The following is a 21,870-nucleotide window of genomic DNA, read 5'->3' on the forward strand; positions in this document are numbered from 1 at the left end:
GGAATGACCTCTTCCGGAATGCCTTTTTCCCTTAGAATTCGGCGTTCAACCGCCATGCCGTCAAACGCAGCCGCGGTAAGTCTTGGAATAGACACGGTCCCTGCTGAAGCAGGTCCCGTCTTAGAGGTAGAGGCCACGGATCTTCCGTGAGCATCTCCTGAAGTTCCGGGTACCAAGTTCTTCTTGGCCAATCCGGAGCCACGAGTATCGTTCTTACTCCCCTTTGCCGTATAATTCTCAGTACTTTTGGTATGAGAGGCAGAGGAGGAAACACATACACTGACTGGAACACCCACGGCGTTACCAGAGCGTCCACAGCTATTGCCTGAGGGTCTCTTGACCTGGCGCAATACCTGTCCAGTTTTTTGTTGAGGCGAGACGCCATCATGTCCACCTTTGGTTTTTCCCAACGGTTCACAATCATGTGGAAGACTTCTGGATGAAGTCCCCACTCTCCCGGGTGTAGATCGTGTCTGCTGAGGAAGTCTGCTTCCCAGTTGTCCACTCCCGGAATGAACACTGCTGACAGTGCTATCACATGATCTTCCGCCCAGCGAAGAATCCTTGCAGCTTCTGCCATTGCTCTCCTGCTTCTTGTGCCGCCCTGTCTGTTTACGTGGGCGACTGCCGTGATGTTGTCCGACTGGATCAACACCGGCTGACCCTGAAGCAGGGGTTTTGCCAGGCTTAGAGCATTGTAAATCGCTCTTAGCTCCAGTATATTTATGTGAAGAGACATCTCCAGGTTTGACCATACTCCCTGGAAGTTTCTTCCCTGTGTGACCGCTCCCCAGCCTCTCAGACTGGCATCCGTGGTCACCAGGACCCAGTCATGTATGCCGAATCTGCGGCCCTCTAACAGATGAGCACTCTGCAACCACCACAGAAGAGACACCCTTGTCCGTGGCGACAAGGTTATCCGCTGATGCATCTGCAGATGCGATCCGGACCATTTGTCCAGCAGATCCCACTGAAAAGTTCGTGCGTGGAATCTGCCGAATGGAATCGCTTCGTAAGAAGCCACCATCTTTCCCAGGACTCTTGTGCATTGATGCACAGACACTTTCCCTGGTTTTAGGAGGTTCCTGACAAGTTCGGATAACTCCTTGGCTTTCTCCTCCGGAAGAAACACCTTTTTCTGAACCGTGTCCAGAATCATTCCCAGGAACAGCAGACGTGTCGTCGGGGTCAATTGAGATTTTGGAAAATTCAGAATCCACCCGTGCTGTTGCAGCACTATTTGGGTTAGTGCTACTACGTCCCCCAGCTGTTCCCTGGACCTTGCCCTTATCAGGAGATCGTCCAAGTAAGGGATAATTAATACGCCTTTTCTTCGTAGAAGAAACATCATTTCGGCCATTACCTTGGTAAAGACCCGATGGTGCCGTGGACAATCCAAACGGCAGCGTCTGAAACTGATAATGACAGTTTTGCACCACGAACCTGAGGTACCCTTGATGTGAAGGGCAAATTGGGACATGCAGGTAAGCATCCTTGATGTCCAGGGACACCATAAAGTCCCCTTCTTCCAGATTCGCTATCACTGCTCTGAGTGACTCCATCTTGAACTTTAATTTTTGTATGTACAGGTTCAAAGATTTCAGATTTAGAATAGGTCTTACCGAGCCGTCCGGCTTCGGTACCACCAATAGTGTGGAATAATACCCCTTTCCCTGTTGTAGGAGGGGTACCTTGACTATCACCTGCTGAGAATACAGCTTGTGAATGGCTTCCAATACCGTCGCCCTGTCTGAGGGAGACGTTGGCAGAGCAGACTTTAGGAACCGGCGAGGGGGAGACTTCTCGAATTCCAACCTGTAACCCTGAGATATTATCTGCAGGATCCAGGGGTCCACCTGTGAGTGAGCCCACTGTGCGCTGAAATTCTTGAGTCGACCCCCCACCGCTTGTAAAGCCCCAACGTCATGCTGAGGGCTTTGCAGAAGCCGGGGGGGGCTTCTGCTCCTGGGAAGAAGCTGCTTGGTGCACTCTCTTACCCTTTCCTTTGCCTCGGGGCAAATATGACTGTCCTTTCGCCCGCTTGTTCCTATAGGAACGAAAGGACTGCGGCTGAAAAGACGGTGTCTTTTTCTGTTGGGAGGGGACCTGAGGTAAAAAGGTGGATTTCCCGGCTGTTGCCGTGGCCACCAAATCCGATAGACCGACCCCAAATAATTCCTCCCCCTTATACGGCAATACTTCCATATGCCGTTTGGAATCCGCATCACCTGACCATTGTCGCGTCCATAAACTTCTTCTGGCAGATATGGACATCGCACTTACTCTCGATGCCAGAGTGCAAATATCCCTCTGTGCATCTCGCATATATAGAAATGCATCCTTTAAATGCTCTATAGTCAGTAAAATACTGTCCCTATCCAGGGTATCAATATTTTCAGTCAGGGAATCCGACCAAACCACCCCAGCACTGCACATCCATGCAGAGGCGATGGCTGGTCGCAGTATAACACCAGTATGAGTGTATATACTTTTCAGGGTAGTTTCCAGCCTCCTATCTGCTGGATCCTTGAGGGCGGCCGTTTCAGGAGACGGTAACGCCACTTGTTTTGATAAGCGTGTGAGCGCCTTATCCACCCTAGGGGGTGTTTCCCAGCGCGCCCTAACCTCTGGCGGGAAAGGATATAATGCCAATAACTTCTTTGAAATTAGCAGTTTTCTATCGGGGTTAACCCACGCTTCATCACACACTTCATTCAATTCGTCTGATTCAGGAAAAACTACAGGTAGTTTTTTCAGACCCCACATAATACCCCTTTTTGTGGTACATGCAGTATCAGAGATATGTAAAGCCTCCTTCATTGCCGTGATCATATAACGTGTGGCCCTACTGGAAAATACGTTTGTTTCTTCACCGTCGACACTAGATTCGGTGTCCGTGTCTGGGTCTGTGTCGACCGACTGAGGTAAAGGGCGTTTTACAGCCCCTGACGGTGTCTGAGACGCCTGTACAGGTACTAACTGGTTTTCCGGCCGTCTCATGTCGTCAACTGATTTTTGTAATGTGCTGACATTATCACGTAATTCCATAAATAAAGCCATCCATTCCGGTGTCGACTCCCTAGGGGGTGACATCACCATTACCGGCAATTGCTCCGCCTCCACACAACATCGTCCTCATACATGTCGACACACACGTACCGACACACAGCAGACACACAGGGAATGCTCTTATCGAAGACAGGACCCCACTAGCCCTTTGGGGAGACAGAGGGAGAGTTTGCCAGCACACACCCAAGCGCTATAAATATATAGGAACAACCCTATAGAAGTGTTGTCTCCCTTATAGCAGCTTAATATATATCAAAAACGCCAAAAAAAGTGCCCCCCCCCCTCTCTTTTTTACCCTGTTTCTGTAGTGCAGTGCAGGGGAGAGTCCTGGGAGCCTTCCTCGCAGCGGAGCTGAGCAGGAAAATGGCGCTGTGTGCTGAGGAGATAGGCCCCGCCCCCTATTTCGGCGGGCTCTTCTCCGGAGTTTGTGAGACCTGGCAGGGGTTAAATACATCCATATAGCCCCAAGGGCTATATGTGATGTATTTTTTAGCCAGAACAAGGTATTCTCATTGCTGCCCAGGGCGCCCCCTGCAGCGCCCTGCACCCTCCGTGACCGCTGGTGTGAAGTGTGTGACAACAATGGCGCACAGCTGCAGTGCTGTGCGCTACCTCATGAAGACTGAAAAGTCTTCTGCCGCCGGTTTCTGGACCTCTTCGCTTTTCGGCATCTGTAAGGGGGTCGGCGGCGCGGCTCCGGGACCGGACTCCATGGCTGGGCCTGTGTTCGATCCCTCTGGAGCTAATGGTGTCCAGTAGCCTAAGAAGCCAATCCATCCTGCACGCAGGTGAGTTCACTTCTTCTCCCCTAAGTCCCTCGTTGCAGTGAGCCTGTTGCCAGCAGGACTCACTGAAAATAAAAAACCTAAAAACTTTTTCTAAGCAGCTCTTTAGGAGAGCCACCTAGATTGCACCCTGCTCGGACGGGCACAAAAACCTAACTGAGGCTTGGAGGAGGGTCATAGGGGGAGGAGCCAGTGCACACCACCTGATCCTAAAGCTTTATTTTTGTGCCCTGTCTCCTGCGGAGCCGCTAATCCCCATGGTCCTGACGGAGTCCCCAGCATCCACTAGGACGTTAGAGAAATGGGTGTTACTGGGCGGAAACAGGCCGTTTTATGGGCGTGTGGGAAAAAACGCTACCGTTTCCGGAAAAAACGCAGGAGTGGCCGGAGAAACGGAGGAGTGTCTGGGCGAACGCTGGGTGTGTTTGTGACGTCAAACCAGGAACGACAAGCACTGAACTGATCGCAGATGCCGAGTAAGTCTGAAGCTACTCAGAAACTGCTACGAGGTGTGTAATCGCAATATTGCGAATACGTCGTTCGCAATTTTAGGATGCTAAGATTCACTCCCAGTAGGCGGCGGCTTAGCGTGAGCAACTCTGCTAAAATCGCCTTGCGAGCGAACAACTCGGAATGACCTCCATGGATAGGTGTATACAAGCATGGTTCTTACACTTATGGCAAATTCCTGAGAGCAAGTTTCACTTCTCATTAGAATAGACAGGCATGTGCTAGTACACTATATGTGGCATTATTACACAGAACATGATGGAGCAGATCAGATTTTGCAATGGGCACAAGGGGCCATTAACTATGCCAATGAAAGATACAATTATAGGCTTACAGCAAGAATATAATTATTTGAAACATAACCTTGCAACCAAGAAAAGGGGAACATATTTACGGTGAAAGGATTCAGGAGACAGGTATATAGAAACTAGCACGTGCATATAATTATCAGATATGCAGACACTATGGGGCAAATTTATTAAGCCTGAAGAAGTGATAAAGTAGTGACAAAGAAGTGATAAGGGCAAGGTGATAAGACACCAGCCAATCAGCTCCAATATGTAAATTGACAGTTAGGAGCTGATTGGCTGGTGCATTATCACCTTGCATTTATCACTGCTTTATTACTTCTCCAGTCTTACTACATCTCTCCCTATATCTTCCTGCTGCTTTCTCACTTACCTTTGGCCATTTATCAGTGCCAACTTTGTGATCATAGCGAACTTTCCCACCTCTAGCATCTGTAAATTCCAAATAGTCATACCTGCACAAAGACATTGATCTAAGTTATACATTCACAGTAGAATGCGCTTTCATGCTAATGTAGAAACAAGGAGAAAAGAAGAGTAACAGAACTAATGGTAGACAAATTAAATATATTATCAATTTATTATCCGCTTCAGCGGTATGCCCTGAGAATTTCCGGGGCCAGCTGCACTGTGCAGACTGGCTACCCCGGAAAATTTCCGGGGCATGCCACTGCTCCCCCTCCCTCCTGTTTACACTCCACTCGGCCGGTGGACTTTTGAAGAATGATGCGATCGCGTCGGGACGAGATCGCGTTGAGACGTCATGACGCGACAGCGTCATTCCGCAAAACTCCGCCAGCTGAGCGGAGTACTAGGAAAGGGGGGGAAGATTTTAGTGCTGACGGGCACTAATGCCACCTGGGGGATGGCCATCAGTGGGTTATCCATCGATGGTCACCACTGATAAATAACCTCTATGGTGTAAAATAGGGGTGGGCAAAATACGGCCCGCAAACAGATTTTTTCCAGCCAACTGCCTCCCACCACTGAGCAATGACAAGTGGCCCGACCGGCTGCTTGTCACTGCGCTTCAATATCTTCCAGCCGTGGCCGCCATTGGGAGTTTGTAGAGAGAACAGGTCACGATGTGCCGGATGTACTCTACTGTAGCTGGATGGAAGGACCTGGTAGATGTCACGTCAGGCATCGGGCGGAGAGTCGGAGATGGGGGTGGAGACAACGGCAGCACTTGGTCTCGGACCCGGGATATTTAAATTAAGCTGCACTGTCTGCAGTGGGGGAGCAGCGCACTGTCTGCGGCTGTAAGTCTGCCAGTGCCCAGTATGCAAGAGGTTGGAGGAGGAGCTGCTAAGTGTGGGAGGGAGGAAGATGCTTATAACTATACCCAAGGAAGGAGGGAGGGGTAAAAGCGGATAACTGTGCCCAAGGAGGGAAGAGGGAAGGAGCTGGTAACTGTGCCCAAGGCAGGGAGTGGGAAGAAGCTGATAACTTTGCCGGAGGGAGGGGGGGGAGGAGCTGATAACTGTGCCCAAGGTAGGGGAGATGGTAACTATGCCCAAGGTAGGGGAGATGGTAACTGTGCCCAAGGAGGGAGGGGAGAAGCAGCTGATAACTATGCCCAAGGAGGGAGGGGCAAGGAACTGGTAACTGTCCCCAAGGTAGGGGAGATGGTAACTATGCCCAAGGAGGGAGGGGGGAAGGAGCTGATAACTGTGCCGGAGGGAGGGGGAGAGGAGCTGGTAACTGTGCCCAAGGTAGGGGAGATGTAACTGTGCCCAAGGTAGGGAAGTTGGTAACTGTGCCCAAGGAGGGAGGGAGAGGAGCTGGTAGCTGTGCCCAAGGTAGCGGAGATGGTAACTGTGCCCTGTGTATTGCTTTCAGCACTGGAGGCCAACACCATCCCTTACAGCAGTTTGGGTATAAAGGCAGCACAATACCACAGTGCATTTTTTTTCTTTTTTTTTTCTAATGTAGAAAAAGATTTTCTTACCTTCTCTCTGTTTCACACTTGTCATCAAATTCCACCTCAAAATAGGTAGCCCCAGGGCAAAGGAAGACCGTTGAGTCTCGACAGTTGTTCTCATAGTTATGGGGGGATTCCATAATCCAGGTCTGCAGAACCACTGGCTGTTGAACCTGGTTCCAACTATCCATTTCTACCTATTTAAAACAGAAATACCATTATAGCTTCTTCATCAAGCAGATCTAATACCGAAATATTCCTTTTCCAATGTTTGTTCTGTTTACAGAATAACAGAATGGTCGAAGAGACAGTAAGAGGAAACTCATGCATTATAATATTCTTAATTCTAGTGTGACCATAACAGAATCAGAATTTGTAACATAGAGCATGGCAGCTACCACTAAGAAATCAGCTTCTATTTCCTGACCAATCTATGCTCCTTAGTGTATATTTAAGTAGGTGCTCTTTACCATTAAAAACTGCCTGCTAGACTGTTATTTGCAGACAGCACTGAAAACATTTTGTTCGGAAAATGCTTTGTTGCAAAACAAGGGGTTAATCTGTCAAACTGCTGCTGTACCTTATTTCCCAATTTAATGGACTGTAGCCACAATACTAACACTTTGATGTTTCCCATTTGCTCCATGTTTAATGAGGCACAGGTACTTGTTAAACCTGCCAGGAACCACACTCTTTAAGTATGCTCTCCACCATACTCCGTGATTGCAAAAACGTGCTATAGTGCGTATTTTACCCAGTTTTGAGGGCAGGTGACTCACTTTTCTGAAATAGATGGGTCCCCGGGGACACGCTCTGCTGCAGCAGCCAATCACAACCTATTAAGTGACTGATTGATGCCCGCCACTGTGGGGTAGAAGGTGAGCACCGCGGAGGCGCCGATTCGTCACAGACTTAGCGCTGCTGGAATCCTCTGCTCCGGCACCCTCGGATCAATTGTTTCCGTGCTCATGGACTGAGCGCCCCGCCTCTCCACAGGTCAGTGTCCCCGACGCTCCTGTCAGCAGCTCTGAGTGCCGGCCAGTGTGTGTGTGTTGTAGATCTCCCGGTCTCCGCGCTGCTGTGTACGGACTACTGGCTGCCAGCTCTCGCCGTACCTGCCATATGGGCTCTGCCAGCGAGGAGGTGCTCGCACTGTGCCAGGGTGTAAGTGGAGGGGGCCAGTTACTGTGTATGTGCCTGGGGTGTAATTGGAGGGGGCCAGTTACTGTGTATGTGCCTGGGGTGTAATTGGAGGGGGCCAGTTACTGTGTATGTGCCTGGGGTATAAGTGGAGGGGAGCAATTACTGCGTGTGTTCCCGGGTTGTAAGGGGAGAGGGTAAATTATTGCTTGTGTGCCTGGTTGTATGGGGTGGGGGGGGGGCAATTACTGAGTGTGTGCCTGGGGTATAAAAGAAGGGGGGGGAGATTAGATTCTGAGATGGGCAGCTGCTGAGTGTATGCCTGGGGTATGAGGCGGGCAGCTGCTGAATGCGTGCCTGGGGTATGAGGCGGGCAGCTGCTAAGTGCGTGCCTGGGGTATGAGTTGGACAGCTGCTGAGTGTGCCCGGAGTATGAGGTGGGCAGTTGCTATGTGTGCCCGGAATATGAGGTGGGCAGATGCTGTGTGTATGCGTGCCCAATGTGTGTGGTGGGTAGATACTGTGTGTGCGCCTGGGGTATGATGCAATGTGTCTCGGCGCTCTACCTGGTGCAATGTGTCTTGGCGCTATATATGGTCCAATGTGTCTCGGCGCTCTACCTGGTGCAATGTGTCTCGGCGCTCTACCTGGTGCAATGTGTCTCGGCGCTTTACCTGGTGCAACGTGTCTCGGCGCTCTACCTGGTGCAACGTGTCTCGGCGCTCTACCTGGTGCAACGTGTCTCGGTGCTCTACCTGGTGCAACGTGTCTCGGTGCTCTACCTGGTGCAACGTGTCTCGGCGCTCTACCTGGTGCAACGCGTCTCAGCGCCCTACCTGGTGCAACGTGTCTCGGCGCTCTACCTGGTGCAATGTGTATAATTTGCTCTACCTGGTGCAATGTGTATAAAGTAATGTGTATAATGTGCACTGCCTGGTGCAATGTGTATAATGTGCACTGCCTGTTGCAATGTGTATAACGTGATCTACCTGGTGCAATGTGTATAATGTGCACTGCCTGGTGCAATGTGTATAACGTACTCTGCCTGGCGCAAAGTGTATAAGTGCTCTACCTGGCGCAAAGTGTATAAGTGCTCTACCTGGCGCAAAGTGTAGAACGTGAACTATGTGGCACAATATGTATAACATGCTCTACCTGGTGCAGTGTGTATAGGAGGTTTTACCTGGTGCAATGTGTATAAGCTGAACTACTGTGTGATGTAATGTGAATTGACACTATTATGTGGCCACGCCCAAAAATGTTTGCTGCGCCCCACTGTCCATGCTTTGGCATGTGGGAAGGGGAGCACTAATTTGCATTCTGTCTTAGGGTGCCAAAATGTCTAGTTACAACTCTGGTGCAGAGTGTCCTGCATGCTACACAGCCCAGCAGCATTGTCACCACCTCCTCTCCCTTTCCACACTTTGTAGTGTCCAAATCAAGTCTGTGTTTTTATATCTGAATAATTAATAAGATTAATAAAAACCTTCATTCCGATGGGACCCAGAAAATGACAGGTAGGACCCCAATTTTTAAAAGTGAGGGGTCCCTGGGATCCACTTTTTTTTGCACTCAGCGTGATCACTGATACTATGTAAATAAAATGTGGTGTACGCAGTAAGATACTGCACACAGAAAGTAACAATGAGAGCTCCCTGTGCCACAGCTGCACTCACTGTAGATCTTACAACTACTGGTAGCGGCATCATGCCTCCAGAGAGCGAGCCTGACACTAGGAGCCTGGGCAGCTCTGAGCTCGACACTCTGCATTAACCAATAAAGAGGTTAATCCAGGAAGGATGTCACGGTCAATTACAACTCAAGTGCCTAGGCAACTGAGAGCCACTGTAGGAACCAGTTAACTGCAAACCGTGTGGAGCCCCTGCCATCAGTGTATCAACGATGTAGGTGAGCAGCAACAGACTATGGGATATAATAGACTGGGATTGGTAGGCAGAAGAGGAATTGCTGCCCCGAAGGATAGATAAATTGCTGTCTCTGGAGTATGGAGAAAACAAGAAATTCACCAATAACATCATGGAAGCCAGATGTCACGACTTGCATAGAGTTATGGCTCCTGCTGCACTGACCCAAAAGTGCAGAGTACAGAGAGAGAAACTACTAAGAACAGTGGTGATCTTTCTTATTGTCTGCTTTTTTGAATTTGAGACCACCGAAAGCCGGACGACACAGACACAAGATCGATAGCCATGCAGGCAGAAATGAGCGAGAATCATCACCAACAGTGGATTGAGCTTTAAGCAGATAACATAGGGTTGTGGCTAGAAGGAAACCAGTATTTTATTATATAATGCTTTCTGGGTGTTATGTTACAACTGCTAAGGTATGATTGATTTAGTTATGCAAAAGCGCTATTGGAAATTTTGTGTTCATTAAATTAAGCATTTTTAAATTAGATATTTCTACCAGAGGCAGGTGAACTGGGTGAAAGGTAGCCCAAACACTGACTTTGTGTTGGAGATACTGCAGGATAACCACACTGGTTAGTGTGGGCAGATGGCTGCTCCCGAACTGTAAATTCATTTTGTGTAAGGGATCATTACATTCCCATTTTTGTCAGGATTGTTTATTATTGTTTGCTAAGACATTAAATAAAAATTGCATGTAAGGAAGCCCATGGTGGTAGAGATATGATGCAGGGAGCATGGCCACTTTAAGAACTGTATAACCATGACTACTCCCCCTCTATACCCCAGAGCCAGCCTGGGAGCCTTAGTTTCCTATAATAATACTCCCAAGGATAGGCAAGGAGCAAAGAACGAGGAGACAAGGATAAAAATATAAATAATCCTAACCAGGACAACAGCAGAGAAATAGAACACAAACAAAGAACTAAAAGAGAGGGTGTCCCATAGGACTATGAGAAAATGTGTTTTTCTAAGGCAGCAATCAACAGCACTTTGCTTGCAAAGCTGGCAATTTTTGATACAAAAGTTTTGGACCCATTACATTTATAAAAAGTATGCACCAAAGACCAGACAATTGCTCATAAAAGGCCCCCTGCCAATATGTTGGAATGTGCCCTTACAGATTCAAGAATGGTCAACAGTGACCCAAATAATTACTTAAGTAATCCGCCTAGCAAAGGTCTGTTTGGAGGCTGGCCAGCCTACTATGTAAACATAATAAAATACCATCCATCCAAAATAAAACCTGCTTTCTATAGGCCATAGATATGCAAAGCACTGACAAGTTCCAAGGAACGAAGAAATGGAACCAAGAGGCCATTTTGTTGGCATGGAAGAGGAGGAAAGGAGACTGATAAGATAACATCCCCAGCTCTTTACCTGGACCTTCTTCCGTGCCTAGAACAGTCCTACATTAATAGTATCCTCAAAATGGCCTATTGCTTCACCTTCTTGAGATCTTGTGGAAGCATTAAAACAAAGGTTAACAAGTATAGCTGCCTGGAAACCCCTCTCCCCCATAACCTGGCCAGTGACCACTACATGGAGTATAAAGGGTGGAATGGAGCTGCAGCACAAGCCCAGTGGCAGGAGATTATCCTACCAAGCCCAGTGTGTGCATCTGGGATCAGTATATTATCCCGGCAGTCACGAAGCTGATGCCAGGATCCCGACAGCCGGAATACCAGCGGCGAGCGCAGCGTGTCCCCTCGTGGGCTTGCTGCACTTGCCACGCTCCGGGCCAGGGTGTCGGGATTCAGGTGTCTGTCTCCTGACAGCTGGGATCCCGACAACCGCAAATTAAATGACTTCCGTGTATCTGAATGCTCAGTAATCTCACCAAAGAGAGAATCTGTTAAGTGGCTTTCTGTAATCATTGGGCCTGCATAGGTATGAAGTACTGTATTACATAAACTGCACTTTGTTTGGGGCAGACTATAGCTTGTTACATGTTACTTATGCTTCTGTCATGGGCTGGCGACAATCACTCTAAAATCAAATATTTGGAGACCACCCTACAGAAATCCTGTGTTTGCACCTGAATATCAAAATGAAGCATCAAACTCGTGCATGCTCTTGATATTTGGGCAGAAACACCTTACTTTGCGGTTGAATCGCGATACCATCATGCTGACACCGGCAACTTTGCAATGCAAGAATGGCCTTTATTTTCCAACAGCCTCATACAGCGTACAACCTGCTGGTATCTTTACGGTCACACAGCTGCCCAGGACCCATTCTTCACCTTGCCCAGCATGAACTCCCTACACTACCTAATTTTCCAAGGCCCTTACCTGACCACTAGCTGGAATCAGAAGCACTGACAACACTCTATGACCTCAGCTAAATAGGTAAGTTTCTCACTGAAGAATGCAGGATGGAATTCAAGAAAACCCAGATTGTGGACTTCTGGATGGAATTCCCCCACTAACCTCTTTCACACTACACCCAGGTTGTAAGCCTGTGTTCTCAGGTTCTGGGCCACCCTTTAGCACCTTGAGCTGTCACCCAAGTTTCTCTGCCACAATATATATGTACACTATACTGTAATATATATATACATATATACATATATATACATATATATACAGAGACACACACACATACATCTCACAGTCTTATCTGATCTGTATCCTACAAAAACTCCAGAAGAGTGTTTAACAATGAGAACATACCTAATAAATTCAGTCATGTTTACCCTTTTTCTTCTAAATTAAACACCATTTGGCTTTTTTGCTTAAATCCGGTTACAGTTATTTAAAAAAAATAATAATAATTTTCTTTACTCCTAGTTTTCCTCTAATGACAGAAAGATCTCAACACAACTCTCACGGGTTACTAAACACTAAAGGTAAGATTCAGTTAAGTACATCCTCAACATATCAATTTGTTGTCTGGTTCCACAATGGACTTGTTTTAAAGGTCCCCTCTATCTAAGGTATAAGTTGCCTTACATAAACAAGTAAATGCTGGTAACCTTTACAAATATGAAAGGGAGACAGAAAATTAACTACCTTGTTTGCGCTCTCCCCAGGATCACCACAAAGCTTTTTCAGTAACTTCGTTAAGCTGCTGAAACTCTGGAGTAGTAAACAGTGCGGAATATTAAGAGTACAAAACTCCAACATGTAGGTCATCTGTCAAAACAAAAAAAATTACTTTAGATTGTCTTTCTAACAGGCAACAAAAAAAGTAAACTCCTATGTTTTTATTTACCAGCTGGCGCGTTGACATGGCAAACACGGAATCACTCAACTTTTCAATGATCACCTGCCCACTGCATTGGTCCAGCAAAGGTTCTAGAATATTTTTGGTGTTTAACAAGAAAAGATCAACATCTAGAGGAGACAAGAGATTACAAATGAAGTAAATCAGTCTGACAGTATTTTGATACGAAAAGAAAGAAATAAGAAACAAAATTCAAGTATACTGTTTATTTTAGAATCCTGGAAATATTATATGGTTATAGTCGAGGAGAATAAACTCGATTCAGATACATGGACGTTTTTAAAACGGTTATAAAATCCAAAGATGCGCTGGGCAAAAAATAGGATTTTAAATACCTACTGGTAAATCCTTTTCTCGTAGTCCATAAGGGATATTGGGGACACATTAGTACGATGGGTATAGACGGGGACCAAAGGAGCCAGTGCACTTTAAATTTCTTCCACTGGGTGTGCTGGCTCCTCCCCTCTATGCCCCCTCCCACAGGCAGTTATAGGTAAACAGTGCCCGAAGCAGAGATGACATACTTGAGAGAAGGAACATAACAACGAGAAGTGTGGTGAGATTTATACACCAGCACACCATAACATAACTTGGCCAGCAACATCTGGCAACATAAAAAGCAACGGCTGAACAGGTAACACCTAACAGAGAACCTGCAGAAAGTCACCGCACAGAGGCAGGCACCCAATATCCCTTATGGACTACAAGAAAAGGATTTACCGGTAGGTATTTAAAATCCTTTTTTCACTAGCATTCATAGGGATATTGGGGACATATTAGTACGATGGGGATGTCCCAAAGCTTCCAGAACGTGCGGAGACTGCTGCAGCCCCGCCTGCCCAAACTGGGTATCCTCTTTGGCCAGGCTATCAAACTTGTAGAACTTCACAAAAGTGTTCTGCCCAGACCAGGTAGCGGCTCTGCATAGTTGCAAGGCCGAGACTCCATGGGCAGCCACCCAGGAAGAGCCCACCGATCTAGTAGAGTGGGCCTTTAAAGACTTAGGAACAGGTAGGGCTGCCAACACATAGGCCTGTTGGATAGTAAGTCGAATCCAACGAGCAATGGACTGCTTTAAAGCAGAAACAACCTTTGACAGGAACTGCTGTCTAGTCCGGAGCTCCGCTCTGTCCTCGTAAAAGACCAAATACAGACTTTTATACGATAAAGCCCCCAATTCCGAGACATGTCTAGCAGAAGCCAGGGCCAGTAACATCACAGTCTTCCACGTGAGGTATGTGTCTTCTACCGTCATCAGAGGTTCAAACCAGGAGGACTGAAGAAATCATAATACACATACAAATCCCAAGGTGCCGTAGGCGGCACAAATGGAGGTTGGATGTGAAGCACCCCTTGCAAGAAGGTCTGAACTTCCGGCAGTACAGCTAACTTCTTTTGGAAGAAGATTGAAAGAGCTGAAATTTGAACATTAATGAATCCCAGACACAAGCCTTGAGCCACTCCAGCCTGTAGGAAACGAAGAAATCTTCCCAAGTGAAAATCGGCAGATGGATATGTGTGTTCCTCACACCAGGAGACGTATCTCCTCCAGATATGATGATAGTGTTTTGACGTCACAGATTTTCTGGCTTGCACCATAGTGGCAATTGCCTTTTTGGAAAGTCCCTTGTGAGCTAGGATGTTCCGCTCAACTTCCATGCCGTCAAACGAAGCCGCTGTAAGTCCGGGTAGACTAACGGTCCCTGCTGAAGAAGATCTCTTCTGAGTGGTAGAGGCCAAGGGTCTTCGACGGACATGTCTGGAAGATCCGCATACCACGCTCTCCGGGGCCAATCCGGGGCAAGCAGAAATGCTTGAACTCGTTCATGCCGGATCCTCTTGAGCACCTTTGGGATCAATGGAATTGGAGGAAATATGTAGATCAGCTGGTAAGGCCAAGGCGACGTCAGTGCATCCACTGCGCACGTCTGAGGGTCTCTGGTTTGCGAGCAATAGAAGCAAAGTTTCTTGATGAGGCGAGGCGCCATCATGTCGATCTGGGGGAAACCCCACCGGTCGATGATCTGTTGAAAAAACTGAGGATGTAGGCCCCACTCCACTGGGTGGAGATTGTGGTGACCCAGGAAGTCCGCTTCTCAATTGTCCACTCCCGGAACGAAGACTGCGGACAGTGCTAGTGCACTTCTTTCCACCCAGAGGAGTATTCTTGATACTTCTCGCATGCAGGCCCTGCTTTTTGTCCCTCCTTATCGATTGATGTACGCCACAGCCGTGGCGATGTCAGACTGCACCTGAATTGCTTGATCCCGGAGCAGAAGGGAGGCCTGAATCAGGGCACTGTATATAGCCCGAAGTTCCAGGATGTTGATCGGAAGAAGGTACTCTTTGGTAGACTACCTGCCCTGGAACTGCACCCATTTTGGTGACAGCCCCCCATCCGCCGTGAGTAGATACCAATTCTGAATTCTGAAGTGTCGACCTTCCTGGAGACTGGAAGACTGCAGCCACCACAGGAGTGAAATCCTGGCCCGGGGTGACAGTTGAATCATCCGGTGCATCTGAAGATGGGAACCGGACCACTTGTTCAGGATGTCCAGTTGCACAGGTCTGGCATGGAACCGTCCATACTGAATGGCCTCGTACGAGGCTACTATCTTTCCCAGCAATCTTATGCAAAGATGACTGGAAACACGAGTCGGGTGGAGAACCGTGTGAACCATTTCCTGGAAAGTCCTCACTTTGTCGTCTGGGAGGAACACTTTCTGCGCTACAGTATCCAGTAGCATTCCCAGAAACAGGAGCCGCTGAGATGGCTCCAGGTGGGACTTCTGTAGATTGAGGAGCCACCTGTGCTGTGACAGAAGGTATATAGTGCGATCTATATGGAGCAGTAGAAGCTCCCTGAAACTCGCTTTTATCAGATCGTCCAGGTAAGAGACCACGTTGACCCCCTGGACCCTGAGCTGGAACATAATTTCCACCATCACCTTCGTGAACACACTCGGAGCTGTAGATAGGCCAAAGGGTAACGCCTGGAACTGGTAGTGATCGTTCAGCAGTGCGAACCTCAGATAGGCCTGATGAGGAGGCCAAATTGGGATATGGAGGTAGGCGTCCCTGATATCCAGGGACACTAGGAATTCCTGATGTTCCAGGCCTGCGATCACTGCTCTCAAAGATTCCATCTTGAATTTGAAAACCTTTAGGCAAGGATTCAAGGACTTCAGATTCAAAATTGGCCTCACAGACCCGTCTGGTTTGGGCAAACGAAGAGACTGGAGTAGTAACCTTGTCCTTGCTGTTGCAGGGGTAGTGAAACAATGACTTGGGACTGGACCAACTTTGTGATGGCCTGTAGTAGTGTAACACACATATTTTCCATAAGCATAAGCTTGATTTGGAAAATCGTTGGGGAGGAGCACCGTCGAACTCCAGCTTCTAACCCTGAGAAATAAGGTCCCTTACTCAGGCGTCCTGGCAGGAACTTTCCCAAATGTGGCTGAAGTGACGTAACAGAGCTCCCACCTCAAGATCCTCAAGGGGTGGCCAGGCATCGTCATGCTGAGGTCTTTACGGAAGCTGAACTGGTGCTCTGTTCTTGAGAGCCGGCAACGGCTGGTTTCTTAGGTTTACCCCTGGTGCCTCTAGCTGCATTTGATGCACCTTTGGCACTAGATCGAAATCTGGTGGACCGAAAGGACTGAGTAGACGGTCACGGGTTAGTACGTCTAGCAGACGGAACCCCCGAGGGAAGAAACACGGATTTCCCAGCAGTAGCTTTGGAGATCCATGCGTTCAATCCACCTCCGAAGAGCCATTCACCTGTAAAGGGAAGAGATTCCACATTGCGTTTGGAGTCAGCGTCTTCAATCCACTGACGCAACCATATGGCTCTGCGTGCGGACACAGCCATAGCAGTGGTCCTAGCATTAATATTGCCACTCTCTTTTAGGGAGTCACAGAGGACTCTTGCCGTGTCCTGAATGTGTTTTAGGAAAGTCACCGTAGTAACTAGGGTCATGTCACCCGAGAGACCCTCCTGAATTTGAGTAGCCCAGGAGTGAATTGCATGTGTCATCCAGCAACCTGCAATGACCGGTCTTTGAGATACACCTGCAGCAATGTAGATAGATTTCCGTGTGGCCTCAATTTTCCTATCCCCTGGGTCCTTTACCGTAAAGGAGCGCGGAGCCGGGAGTACCGCCTTCTTAGAGAGGCGAGAGACTGAGACGTCTACAGCTGGAGATTCTTCCCAGAACTTTCTACCCTCAGGGGCAAAGGGGAATGTATGCAAAAAAGTTTTGACACCTGATATTTCTTATCTGGATTCTTCCAGGCTAGCTTAAATAAATAATCTAATTCATTAGAATCAGGAAATGTGACAGTCAGGTTGTCTTGAGGGAGGAAAAAGACTGCTGATTTACATTCTCTAGGGGGGCTTTAGCACATCCCTTTTAGCTAAAATGAGGGTTTCAATACCCTGTGTAGGAGTGGAATCCCCATCATCATCCTGTATATCATCATTAGAATCTGATAGAATTGCAGGTAAAGCATGTTTTTGCGCACCTGTATTAGACGGGGGGGGGGACATCAGCCCTGGCAGCTAGATCTGCTACTGCTTTTTGCAGTTCTTGTGTTTTGTTGGCATTTGCAGTGAGATGAGTATCAGACATCATAGTTTTGACAACCCTCAGCCAGGTGGGCGTGTGACTCTCCCCCACATTGTCCTCAGCATTTTGTGAGGACTGACAACACTGCTCATATGATATGGAACCAGATAAAAGAGGGGAGAATCTGGTTTTACATACACTGCATAACTTGTGTTTTACCATTATGAAGTACACACAATACACATACAACACAAACTGATTTACAATGCAAGCCTGCGCTACTGCATGTGAGAGGAGACACAGAGGAAGAGAGGACACCAACACACCCAACGCTGTAGAGTCCCAGTGAGGCTGTCAGCTTTTTACATAACAGTGAAAACTGCTTACACAATTCACTCTCTCAGAGGAGTGTTAGGGGTGTGTGGCGTTCTGTGGTTGCGACAGCCAAGGCGCAGTGCCCCGCTGAACAAACCACCGCTCAGGACGGTGATCCTGCAGCGGGGAAGCGGCTCTGCACCTCGCAAGGCCTGTGGCCGCGCCGCCCCCCCCCCCCCCTTCCCCCCCAACTCCCACAGCACCGGTATGCTGTTGCCCAAACAGCATACCGAAAGAAAAATAAAAGTTTTAACATAAACTGAAGGAAACTCTGGAGCTAGCAGAGTGTGCATCCTCTCCTGAGGGCACTTTTTTCTAAATTGCCTGTGGAAGGAGGCATAGAGGGGAGGAGCCAGCACACCCAGTGGAAGAAATTTAAAGTGCACTGGCTCCTTTGGACCCCGTCTATACCCATCGTACTAACATGTCCCCAATATCCCTTATGGATGCTAGAGCAATATATACATTTCTTTAATAGAACACATTTATTGAATAGATAAACAAAATGGATTGCAAAACAACCTTTTGGTAGGAAAGCAATCATAATGAAATACATACACTTGAAATTAAATCCTTTAGGAGGTAGGAGCATGGACACACTGCTTTAGAATCCATTAAGTTACATTTTTAGTTTTGCTGATCACATGACTAGTGATGGATGGCTCGTGTGTTTTGTTTAATGGCAACATTATATTTAAACATTTGATTTGTGAGAGAGTGCTTATATTGCTTGATGTTTGTGTTTACTATTACAGTATGCCAGAGACAGAACCAATTTCGACATATGTATTTAGGCAACTATTATGCCTGGTATACAGGGTCTGGCAGGCATTTTATCTGTCCATGTCGATTTTCGGGACATACACGTCATGCCACCAGATATCGGTGCTCCGCCCCTGTGGAGATGACTTTTCCCTCTTCCTTCCCATGTGAAGGAACAGGGGAATGTCCATCAGTCGCCTGCAGCAGGACGATCCAAACTGGTCACCCTCATACCAGCTGCAATTACCTGGCCGTACCGCTGATATTGGGCAGATAACTGTAGCGTGTATGCCCAGCATTAGATGGCAGTGCTACAAATAAAACGTACTTATTGCATTCTAAAGCAAGAAAGAAAAAATATATTTTCCGTAATTTACACATTACAGAAAGCTTTATGATGACAAAAGAGTATCACTCACAGAAACATTATGATCTGTCACTGGAACTGGTTTGTGGCATTTTAAAATGATCTACTCCAAATGTAATCACTCTCCTATTACGTAATATATCTGTAAAGGTGAGGGCACCCAAATATCATGGGAGAGTGAGTCTCCTCTTTAAAACAATGATGACTCTTAGCAGAAATTGTCTGATGAACACCAGACACTTCTTACAAAATAATATAGTTTTCCATAGATGGCAGTAGCAATGAATCCAACCAGTCCAGTAGCAACCGATCCCTCCACCCTCCCTCATCCCACCCCCTGACCTTAAGTCCCCACAGCTATAGCTGATCTCTGCACTCACAAAGACTAGTCCAATAGTGCTCAGAGAGGAACCAGGCATATGCGCCATATATGCCAATCAAGCATCATTCTGATGTGTAAAATCGGCAGAAATATCTGCCGGGGGGTTACGGGGGTAAGAGGAAAAAAGTCCTGTGCATGTGCAGAATGGTAAATGAGAAAGGATGCAGCATGGAATGCGCCAGTTTCAGAGAAAGCCCAGCTGGCGTCAAGTAACTGGCTAATGTGCAATAAATACGCTGGCCAATTAAGACACCCTTGGTGCTTAAGCAATAGCCAGTGAAAAATAATACCTTCTATGTTAGGGATCGGCAATCAAGTCAAAATGTTGGTGGTTGTTGTCAATGCTCAAAGGACCAAGTTCAGGTCCACAAAACTGCAGAACAGTGTGTTTGGATGTGAAGAATGGTTTTAATCTACGGTATATCTGTAAAATTCCACTAGAAAAAGACAGATAGAGGCGACACCTATAACAAAAGAGAGACCAATCTCAGTCCATCTACATTCGGTAGCACGGCCCTCGCTGGCGATGTTGCCCGTCAGGAGCATGCATAGTCAGTAACATAGTGGGAAAATGCTGGATAATGTGTACGAAGTGTCGTCACAATCGGCCACATCATTCACAATCTTGCCTAGTGTGTACCCATATAATATCGACATACCACAATCTTCTTAGCTAGTTTGGTGCGGACAGAATTAATAAGGTACCCTTGATAGAAAGTCATCTTCGTACCCATAGAAGCATGGGTATCGGAGGAAAGGGACACATTACTCAGTACTTCCATTGGACTACCATGGCATCCACCAGGAAAGAATTCTGATATCTTGTTTTGGCACAGTATCATGCCATCTTGTGATTCAGCCAAGAGGCCATTTATGTCAAACTCCATCCTGCCCACAATCTAGTTTAATATCTCTGGATGGAGGGACCACTCTCTGAGTTGAATGGCATATCAGCTCAGGAAGTAATCTTTCCAAATGGCCACCTCCTGAATAAATATTGCTCAGATCGCAGGGACAAACTGTTTCATCCAGATGAGGTGCTCTACAATTTACTTCATGGTCAAAAAGCTGCAGGTGCCCATATGATGTTTTACATATAGCACAGCCATGGTGTTGTCTGTATTGTAATGGATTTACACCATAAGATGGACTGAGCCTGCAGCAAATTTGCTACCACTCTGTATTCAAGAGTGTTTATAGCATGGTTCTTCAACCTGCGGTTCTCCAGCTGCTGCAGAAATACACATCCCAGCATGCCCTGCCTTTTAAGATGCCAACCACTTAACTGGCATGGTCAGATTTCATGCAACTGCACCGTCCCTCCCTGTCCCCCTGTTTTTGACGAGGAGATCCGTTCTGCAGATGTGCATAATATAATGTTTAAATATTTAAAAAAAAATACTTTTTCAACTTTATTAAATAAAATAAATTTAAAAAAACAATGTTGTTAACGCTTTTGAAGGGAAAAATCGTCAGGTAAGTGGTAATAGCAAAACTGTGGCAGGGCATGCTGGGATGTGCAGTTCCACACCAGCTGGAGGGTCACAGGTTGAAGACCCATGGTTTATAGAGAGCTCTGCCTCCTCTTGGGAACAAGGTCCCTGAAGGCTCATCGAATCCCATCCCTTTAAGCTAGCATCTGGGGTTATAATGATCCAGTCACAAGTGGAAAGGGGTCAGCCCTTGGGAAATTTTGTCTCAGCTAGCTCAGAAGAGACTCCACAAATATTGGACTTGGACCACCTACATTTTGGAGATTGGAAGCATGGACACTGTACTGCTTTAAAACAGAATTTAATTATGCCCATTAACTTCATTTCCACGAAAAAAGTTTGACCACTTTGACAAATGGTTTAGAAGAGGTTACCAAGAAAAACCATGAGTTCAGCTGAAAAAAGACTGAAGTTGTGATAGTTCATCACCCAGCCGTGTGATTCCAGCTTCTCCACTATTATCTACAAAAGTGTCAGATCAAGCTTGCGTGTTCCATTTGGGAATTCCTCAAAATTCCCTCATATTGTGGGGAACAGGAATGATCATAAATCAAGTTCCTCTTGTTTTTTGTTTTTTTTTAATAAATAACAAAGACTGAAACCTCTGGCACTTAAATAAATGAACTGGGTGGATGTCGCTTTCTCCCTTTTAGGTTACGTATCTCTTCCTAGGTTCACAGTTTGCGTGTGTGCATCTGGCTTTTACCAGTAGGGATGAATACTGAATAGGCAGAGACAGGTGTCAAAGACTGCATCTCCCAAACTGTCTTAAGCTTCCTTTACACTGTCCACAAAAGGCAGAAATTCTTATCTGGGACAGGCAGATTGTATGCCCACTCTAATTTGCTACTGTAGCTCATTTTATTATTATTTACCAAAGCAGCTGAGCGAGTAAGTCTGAGTGATGCCACAACTGCAACAAAGACCATACTAAAATTTCCGTAATCATTAAGGAAGCAGCATTCAGAATAGCAATGGTAGTGGGTTTTATCAGACGAGCAAGAGCAGTATCCACCCTACTGTAGGTG

General features: G+C 47.0%; 1 protein-coding gene across 3 annotated transcripts in view; it reads right to left on the reverse strand.

Moving 5' to 3' along the window:
- Nucleotides 1-21,870, reverse strand: part of ZZEF1 (zinc finger ZZ-type and EF-hand domain containing 1) — a 404,243-nt gene that overhangs the window by 210,479 nt on the left and 171,894 nt on the right. For all 3 annotated transcript variants that reach the window (XM_063953702.1, XM_063953701.1, XM_063953700.1), the window contains exons 20-23: nucleotides 12,881-13,002; nucleotides 12,679-12,801; nucleotides 6,624-6,793; nucleotides 5,046-5,127 (exon numbers count right to left, since the gene is read on the reverse strand). In XM_063953702.1, coding sequence (XP_063809772.1) covers nucleotides 5,046-5,127; nucleotides 6,624-6,793; nucleotides 12,679-12,801; nucleotides 12,881-13,002 — 497 coding nt within the window. The remainder of the gene's footprint in view (nucleotides 1-5,045; nucleotides 5,128-6,623; nucleotides 6,794-12,678; nucleotides 12,802-12,880; nucleotides 13,003-21,870) is intronic.

The sequence above is a fragment of the Pseudophryne corroboree genome, chromosome 2 (genome assembly GCF_028390025.1).
Source record: "Pseudophryne corroboree isolate aPseCor3 chromosome 2, aPseCor3.hap2, whole genome shotgun sequence".
NCBI lineage: Eukaryota > Metazoa > Chordata > Amphibia > Anura > Myobatrachidae > Pseudophryne > Pseudophryne corroboree.